The following is an 8,492-nucleotide window of genomic DNA, read 5'->3' as shown; positions in this document are numbered from 1 at the left end:
TTGAAGCCCACTTTACTGTTAACGTAAACTTACATTAAATGTCGAGTAAAGTCCTAAACCTTTCCAGTCGAATAAGTCTGAGCCCATTTAAAGCCCATTATAAGTTGTAGGCATATTTTTATGTTGACTGCAAATTTTCTAGTGATAATCAGTTTGACCAGAAGTGGAGAGCCGTAAACAAAATTCATCAATTTCGTCACAAAAGGCCGAACTTTATCATTGGACGGCATTTTTTTTGTCAAAACGACAGTTAACACTCGGGTGCAAACTAAATATAAGCGTGTGATTACTCCGCATTAGCCGTTTACAAACAGAAGTCGTTTCTTTGTTTAAACTGACCTTCGTATTACCTGGGACGACAAGCTAACGAAAAACATACAATTATTAAAAACGGCATGTTTAATATGACAAAATGCTAATTAACAATAAAGAGGATAAAGTCTAAAATTGGAATTCAGAATCGTCCCACTGAAGCACTGCAGATTCCATGTTCTGTTCTCTCTTCTGTTTATCCTTTACAAACCAATCACACACTCTCCCCGCGTTCAGCTCCTCAATTTCACACCCTTCTTGTTCCGATATTACTCTTAGAAGGTTCAACGATGATATCTGAACACGACGCAAAATATAGATTTTGATTAGAATTTGATTTCGTGTTGGAATAGGCTTTTAGTTAGAGAGAAAGTTTAGTAGATTGTTACCGTTAATCTGCAAAGAAAACGCTCGTGAGTGCTTAATCCAGATATTTCTATGAGACCAGCTTCTTCAAGACTCAAGAAACTTCGCCTTTCAGCTGTCTTATTTTTCTCTGGTTCTTGGCCACTGCACCCTCTTACTGAAAGTTTTCTTCTATGGACTACCCTTTTTGGAGCAAAAATAGATTGTTTTGCTAGGCTTTTCTGCACTTTAGAAGAGTTGAAAAGAAATAGCGATTCATAGGTTTTGCAAAATTTGAGCGAATTCATACTCTTTGAATTGAAATGAGTATTCAAGTAGATAAAAGATTGTCTTCTAATGCCAAAAAAAAAAAAAAAATAGCACAACTGAACAGACTTATCAGCTTTGTTTATGTGGTGGAGATGAAGAAACGCATTTGGATTATGCAACAAAATGATTGGATCATGTTGGACCTAGACCAGGAACAAGCAATCGGGTTGGCCCATTTATGGCCTTACCAACTCAGATCGGGCCCATATACCTGCTGCCTACTCGGGTCCACTCCTTACTCCGAATTTTGGAAGTGAATCACGAACAGGGGAACGAAAAAAAAAAAAAAAAAAAAAAACAAACAAACAACCATCAATAGAAAAATATTTAGAACTCGAATGTGGAATCCACACAGACTGCAAGTAAATATATATAATATGTGTATATATACATGTATGTTTATAATATATAGAGAAATATACAAAAGGCAATCACAGTTTACAAATTTTCCTTAAATCTAAAAACATAGCTACTTATGTATAGTATTAATTAGGACCCCAACAGCTCAAATACATAACTGTCCTGAGAGACTCCTCAGCCTGCTTAAGCTTGTCGTTCTTGTTGGCCTTAAAAGCACCAGAATCAGACACTGCACCGGAAAAAAGTCTTGCCTGCTTTGAAGAAGAAGAAGAAGCACAAGTAGAATCTCTCAAAGACTTGATCGTTGAGTCAGTACACTTGGATACTGGTTCTTTAATACCCTGAACAACTCGCATCCCTGCCTGGTACACCACCTTGCTCATGTATCTCAAGCTCATATATAAACGACCAACCCCGAATTACCAGATAGCAATATGATTTCAAGATTTTTGTTTAGAAGATTGATTCCAATTAAGGTTTCGTTTTATATATAGAGTAATAGAGAGGAAAAACAACCTGCCATGATGGGTACATTTTTGTACCGTTGTGAATGAGAAACCGGGGGCGATGGCTTGTTATTTGATCTGATCCAGTGGGTAGAGACACGTGTCGGTTTATATGAAAGAGTTGGATTAGTGGATAAGGACAACTTCTGTTTTTGGATAGAAGCTTCTATGCTTGCGATTCTGCATAAGGATAAGATATTTATTTATTTTTTAATTGGAGAGAGTTTATTTATTTTCGGAACTCAGGCAAACAAGGCCTTATGGAGAAGTCTCCAAAGTCCAAACCAACGTGCCCTTGTGCTTATCGCCAAATCTACTTGGTGCTGACGGCAAGCTTCTCAACTTTTACCATATATGGATGGAGATGAACAAATTGGACCCGGAAATAATAAAAATAAACCTACAGGGAAAATTGTAATTATCTACCTCACAGTCTAAAATTTGTATTGATTTATAGATTACTATCAGATTTTGGATCCAACTGGCAGAATTTCGAGACATAAAAAGGGATAAGGCCCATTGTAGACCCGTGTGAAGGCCCACAAGCTGCAACAACAACGACCCAAATCCTTCCATCGCCAACCAGACCCAATCCATCTTCCATTGAACAAACTGCCACTGCCAAGTGCCAACCGCCAACCAGTCGCAACCTCTTCTACAGCTGAGACCTTCAAAGCTTCTTTGACCCCCCACTACCAGTCTTCACCGTTCAATCCTTTTCCCGCCAATGGATCTTCTCTACTCAGCATCCCAGTTTTCCACCGTTCGATGCCTTCGCCTTCATCTTCATCTTCATCATTCTTCCAATACACCTCGTCGCAAGCGATTCTTCCCTGTAAGGTCACTCCACTCGATTCTTCTGCTTTCCTATAATCAAAATACTCGTTGTGATTTTACTTTCTAATTTTTATTGCTTATTTTTCAGGTCAAGCCTTCCATTTCCGAAGCACGAAGCAAAGTACCACGGAGAGCTTGAAGCTGCAGTGGATGTTGTAGAGAGGGCTTGTCGTCTTTGTGTCGACGTATGATTTACTTTTGTTTAAATATGTTTGTCTTCTAGGAAAATGCGAGAAAGTAAAGTGAAATAATTACTATGTTCATTAGGTGAAAAGGTCTCTCTTCTCTACTGAAGGACGGGTACTTGAAAAGAACGACCAGACTCCAGTTACAATTGCAGATTTTGGAGTGCAGGCCTTAATCAGCTTAGGTAAGCTTATCTATTTGTTATTTAGTAATGATTTATGTTTTCGTTTTGATAATTTTTTTTTTTATTATTATGTACTGTTTATTTGTCATTCGATGCTGAGTGGTCTTTTGCCTCCTTAATGAGATTAATTTGGCCATGGCTTCTCTTCTTTTCTCTTAGATTATTGTTGTGCGATTTCGAAGAAGGAAACATGTTAATGTTGTTCCCACTGAAAAATATTTTCTTATTCGACCAGATTTTGTCCTTCTTTAATTAATTCAGTAAAACATGGATGAAAAATAAAATTAGGGGTAAAAAAGTGGCAGTGGCTATTCATCTATCACTATATCTTGATGCTTTTTGAGTTTGTAATATTCTTATGGAAATTCAAGTTCTTTCTTGCTTTGTTTTGCTCGCAGAGCTGAGTAAACATTTTCCTTCTATTCCCTTGGTAGCTGAAGAGGATTCTAGTTTTTTACGCTCAAATAATCTGGTGGATTCTGTGGTAAGTGTGATTACTGATAAAACAAGCTCCAATGACAAACCACTGAAACATGCTGATGTCTTGGAAGCAATTGACAGAGGGGGGAAGAATGATATTGTCTATGGAACAAGGCCTGCCACATATTGGGTAGGTAAAGCTTCTGAGTAATTGTGATTTTGATGGCATGTATATATATTCTGCAATATCTGATTGTTCAGATTATTTACATTACACCTCTTGAACGGTGAATTATATATTTGTTCCATTGCCTTATAAGTGTACCTTCTAATGCATGTAATTGAGCATGTTCTCTCTTTGTTCTTATAGGAGTCATGTCATAGTTTGTTGACGGATCAGCTTTTGTTTTTGCATTAAGCATTGCTGTTGGATGTTCCTGTTTTATTATAGCATAGTCTATGAATTCAATGCAGGTGCTGGATCCAATAGATGGCACTAAAGGTTTTGTCAAAGGAGACGACGCTCTATATGTGGTATATATTTTGCTTTTTTTTTTTTTTTAAATGTTCTCTTCACTTGAGAGGTTTGAAGAAATAGAAAGTTTTAGGTATGCTTAGTCTAAGTTTTTATTGGTTGTGCTAAATTCTTATTGGGGACCAGTTTGCTGTCTCTAGCATCCCTTTGGTTTTTATTTTTTATTTTTATTTTTTTTTTGGAGAAAGAGACAGAAAAAGGGGAAGGGGGGATGCAGCTAAAGCCACTTTTGGGATGCTTTGTATGAAAAGAATATTATAGAGGATTTGTGTTCCAGCATTTATTTTCTTACTGAAATTCAACACAAAAAAGTCTGCTCAGTAGTTTACAAGAAGCATTTTTTAAGTGGCATCTATATGTTTGGCAGAAACATTTTAGAGCTAAAATTCTATTGTGCAGATCTTGTATCTATTTTCTGTAATTTGATCTATTACCCATTTTCCATGCTTGTAAGCAGTTAGCCCATATGCTAATTTTTCAGGTAGGTTTGGCTCTTGTAGTTGAAGGAGAGATTGCATTAGGTGTTATGGGCTGCCCTAACTGGCCAAAGGATATTTCATACAAATCCACCACTGAGGTCCAGGAATATGAAAACATGCCATCTGGATCAGGGATCCTCATGGTGGCTCATGTTGGCTGTGGAGCATGGACGAGGAAGCTATTCGATTTGCCGGGTAGATCGGCCAAAATTCCAAATGGTTGGACTAGATGCATTGTCGACGGATGTTACTTTGTGCCTGAAGCACGTTTCTGTATTCCTGACAGTCAAACATGGGAGTCATTGCCTCTTTCAGCTTTATTTGATGCAACAAATGATGCTGACAGAGTTGGAGAGAAAGAAATTCTTCTTTTATCTGCGTGCTGTGGAAGGTTTAGTCATATTTATTCAGTATTTTGACTGCATTATACCATTTCAGCTGCACGTATTTGAGTTTTATTATTGTGATGGGATGGTATACCATTCTTTCTATTGTGTTACGCTTACATACTTCTTATCCTATCCACCATTCCCATTTCTTTTCTTCTACAGTAAATATTTTGTGCTTAATATTCTAGCAATATTTGTGTTTATGAATGTCTTATTCTCTCCTAAGATATATTCTCTTTGGTAAAGTGCTCGTCCTCTGTCAATTTTAAGAATTCTATTTGATTTAGTTTGACAAACTTGGAACTCTTCTTTTCTAACACTTTCGGAAAGATCTATCTTAATCGATGAATTTTGAAGTTTTAACTAACAGATTTTGTATTATGGACTCCTGCAAACATAAGGTTTTTCCATTTAGATGGTTGAGATCTCTTGCTTCCTGGCTCTTCTGCATCCTGTTGAGTCTAATTTTACCATATATAAATTTTTGGAAGGCCTAGTCTATCAAATGAATAAGATGATAATGGAGATAACAAAAACTTACATGATGGAGTTATGGCTGAATGCAGTTTATGCAAGTATCTAATGGTCGCTTCAGGTAGGGCATCAGTCTTCATTCAACGAGCAAGAACTCAGACAATAATCAAGGTACATTGCTGATTTCAAGACACACGTAAAGCAATTGGTTGAGCATCAGTTAATTCATTGACTTATTTACTGCAGGCTTGGGATCATGCTGTTGGTGTGATATGTGTGCATGAAGCAGGGGGAAGGGTATGCTACTTGTTGCCACCTTCTTTCTAGAGTTGTATATTCTTTTTGTTGCATGCAAATGTGAACTGATATCTTGTTTGATGGTTTGGCATTTTGGTCGGTCAATCAAGTTTTTCTGATGCATATTCTAAATGCATACCAATAAAAAAAGTACACGAAATTATCCCAATTTTCTAAAACATGAATGAACTGTTGGATGCACTGGAACTGTAATAAAAATCATTTTACTTCACTTTTTATTTCTTTTTAAGAAGAAGAAATAGCCTCTGTTGTCTTTGGCTATTTTTCTTGGTGTTTAATTACCTGTCTTCCTTCATGCATTTGCAGTATCTATATGTTTAAAAGGAAAATAGTAAAATCAAATTGAAGTGTTGACTTGGGGGATTTGAGTCTTTAAAGTCAAATATTGTCATGCTAAGGTAACTCATTACTTGGGGAACTAGGTTTGGTTTCCTTTCTGGTATGTCACCTTCTGGCCTTTAGTACTGTTCCCTGGGCAGATGAGTTGGTTTTGCATAATTTCACATCTTGGCTTAGCATTTTGTATTTTGTAACGAATAGTCGTAGGATTGCAAATAATTTTCGAAGTAAATTGCAAATAATCCGTAACAATTTTACTTCCTTTTGATCAGGTGACCGACTGGAAAGGCAACCATCTTGATTTTGCAGCAGATCAAGTTGAACGGAGGATTATATTTCCGTCAGGTGGTGTCCTTGTATCTAATAGCAACATACATAATGAGATATTGCAGATGATTGCTTCCGGTTCACCAGTTGTTTAACAGTAGAAGATATCCAATCTCCGGTATTTTTTTTTTTTTTTTCCTTTAGCAGCATTTGTTTAACAGAAAAATCGAACAAAAAAAAATTTCTCATGTATTGGATTGTATTTAATTTATTTGAGTCAAATAGAAATGATTTGAATCATATAAAAAGTGCATAAAATTTATAGAACAAATTAATGAATGGAACTCTAGTTCATATATCTTCCTGCAAAGAATAGCCTTCTAGAAGGGCTGTAGGCTTTCAGCTCTAGTTCAACCAATTGCAAGCTAAAATGATTTAGCAGGTGTTGGACCCATCTATTGTTACTTCACCCTTCTTCAAGCATGGATCCAAAAGACAAGCCCATATTTTCCTTTTAATATCAATTTCACGCATGAAAATCTCATCTTTCTTAACATTTTCTAGCTAGTTCGTACTATTAAGTCATTTATTAAAAATACAACATGAATTCTTATTTTCTTTCTTATTTATTATTAATTTTAATAATGCAAATTAACGTTGGGCTTATCACATAATATAATAATTAAATTTATTAAAAAACGATGACTAGGCTTTCTTTTCATTTTATGCATGGTACAACTCTAGATAAATGATATTAATTAATTAATAGTAAAAATAACATATTGTAATCCAATGAAAGGTATGATTTAGAGTTAAATTTAATTAATGTATGTTTAGGATCAATAAACTGAGTCTAACTACGTAGACTTTCAAATCTAGAGACCAATCTGCCTTGAGCACGTCTGAAGCTCGCAAATCAGAGTTCATACTTTATATGTACTACTACTTATATACTCCATTCTTTTGCCCTACCCCTAAATTGCACTTATTAATTAATTACTATAATATGCAATTAGAGGACACAAAATCTTGAGAAATTTCTGGACGTATCTCGCAAGGGCCAGGTGTACATATTACTATAAGCTTCTTTAATTACCAACACAATACTATAAGCTTTGATCATCCCCCGTTAATATTATATATATCCTGACCCTAAAATAGACTTTTTACGTGCTAATTATTAAAAAGAGAAATAAAATATGTGCCTATAGCTTCATATAGTAACTATTGGTTGAGCCCTGTATGAATGCTTCGGATCTCGTATCCTAAAATAGCCATAAGTGAACGTTGAGGAGGAGGCAAATAAACTAAACAAAATCCCATTTCTAATATTATATATTCGACGTTTGTCGGAGCAATCAAACAGGTCATCACATAATTTAATTTATTTACATGATCTACCAAATCTGTGTAAACATCACTGAGTCAACGGGGACACGTAACGCTCCTTCTTTGGGTAACCCATTCGTCAAGCAAACCCTAAAAGTTGGACAAGTAATTACTATTTCAAGTTTAAGATGTAAGCATACTTAATCTCTGCATTAATCTAAACTTTTGCTGATTTAGCTTTTTTTTTTTTTTAAATCATGTGTCTCAGTTAAACGAACATGGAGGCACATTAGCCTACATTTATGGTGATTTTTATTTTTATTTTTATTATTTTACACATAGACAGTGGCTAAATCCACACGTGGGACACTGCTGATCTTATTAATTGAACCATTTGCTTATGGATAGAATGAGACAAAAAAAAAAAAAAAAAATCGTTTAGTTTAATTTTTTGAAATGGCCTGCGTGAATAGTGATTTCACATGAAAGCACAAATCAAGATGGATTGTTAACATTATAAAACGTACCGTTTGTTAATAATTATCCTCAACAAATATTAATATAGAGTTTTTACTTTTGAGAAAACAGATAATAAGATATTAGTATTTTACGAGCAGACTCGTTTAATGTCCGGAAAGCAAAAGCGAAGGTTGTCATAAGCCGAGCGGACATTGGACGTCAGATGAGACAATGTGGAAATCTCTGTATGGTCTGATCTGAAAACCAATCCCGTGATGGAAAGTAAAACGTCCTTTTGATGACACGTAGTCGATTTTAAATCCCGGCTAATCAGTTTAATTTATTTATTTCCCTAACTAAACCGAAGAATTAAGCATGTAATGAGTTATATAATATGCATGTTCGTACATTAGGAAACGGTCT

General features: G+C 35.4%; 2 protein-coding genes across 2 annotated transcripts; one reads left to right on the top strand and one right to left on the bottom strand.

Moving 5' to 3' along the window:
• Window positions 1-262: 262 nt before the first annotated feature.
• LOC105649449 (receptor-interacting protein) lies at window positions 263-1,475 on the bottom strand. Its single transcript, XM_012236090.4, has 2 exons — window positions 702-1,475; window positions 263-609 (listed from the first exon to the last, which is right to left on the bottom strand). Exons 1-2 carry the CDS (start codon window positions 963-965, stop codon window positions 442-444), a joined length of 432 nt encoding a protein of 143 aa, XP_012091480.1. The 5' UTR covers window positions 966-1,475; the 3' UTR covers window positions 263-441.
• A 1,064-nt stretch (window positions 1,476-2,539) lies between these two features.
• Window positions 2,540-6,597, top strand: LOC105649448 (Inositol monophosphatase family protein). The gene is made up of 9 exons (XM_012236088.4): window positions 2,540-2,693; window positions 2,779-2,875; window positions 2,958-3,060; window positions 3,459-3,670; window positions 3,955-4,014; window positions 4,497-4,885; window positions 5,450-5,528; window positions 5,604-5,654; window positions 6,287-6,597. The coding sequence occupies exons 1-9, from the start codon at window positions 2,581-2,583 to the stop codon at window positions 6,434-6,436; spliced, it is 1,254 nt and encodes a 417-aa protein (XP_012091478.1). The 5' UTR covers window positions 2,540-2,580; the 3' UTR covers window positions 6,437-6,597.
• Window positions 6,598-8,492: the final 1,895 nt, after the last annotated feature.

This window comes from Jatropha curcas, chromosome 11 (assembly GCF_041381405.1).
Source record: "Jatropha curcas cultivar XTBG-Jc1 chromosome 11, XTBG_Jcur_1.0, whole genome shotgun sequence".
Classification (NCBI taxonomy): Eukaryota; Viridiplantae; Streptophyta; class Magnoliopsida; order Malpighiales; family Euphorbiaceae; genus Jatropha; species Jatropha curcas.
Note: the sequence above shows the minus strand (reverse complement) of the source record. Positions and strands in the feature narration are given on the sequence as shown.

Bases quoted from the DNA above. Each gene is read 5' to 3' on its own strand.
- LOC105649448 (XM_012236088.4), top strand. From the start codon at position 2,581: ATGGATCTTCTCTACTCAGCATCCCAGTTTTCCACCGTTCGATGCCTT. The intron at 2,694-2,778 runs GTCACTCCACTC...CTTATTTTTCAG, and splicing joins AAGCGATTCTTCCCTGTAAG to GTCAAGCCTTCCATTTCCGA. The intron at 3,671-3,954 runs GTAGGTAAAGCT...AATTCAATGCAG, and splicing joins CAAGGCCTGCCACATATTGG to GTGCTGGATCCAATAGATGG.
- LOC105649449 (XM_012236090.4), bottom strand. From the start codon at position 965: ATGAATTCGCTCAAATTTTGCAAAACCTATGAATCGCTATTTCTTTTC. The intron at 610-701 runs GTAACAATCTAC...CGTCGTGTTCAG, and splicing joins GTTTTCTTTGCAGATTAACG to ATATCATCGTTGAACCTTCT.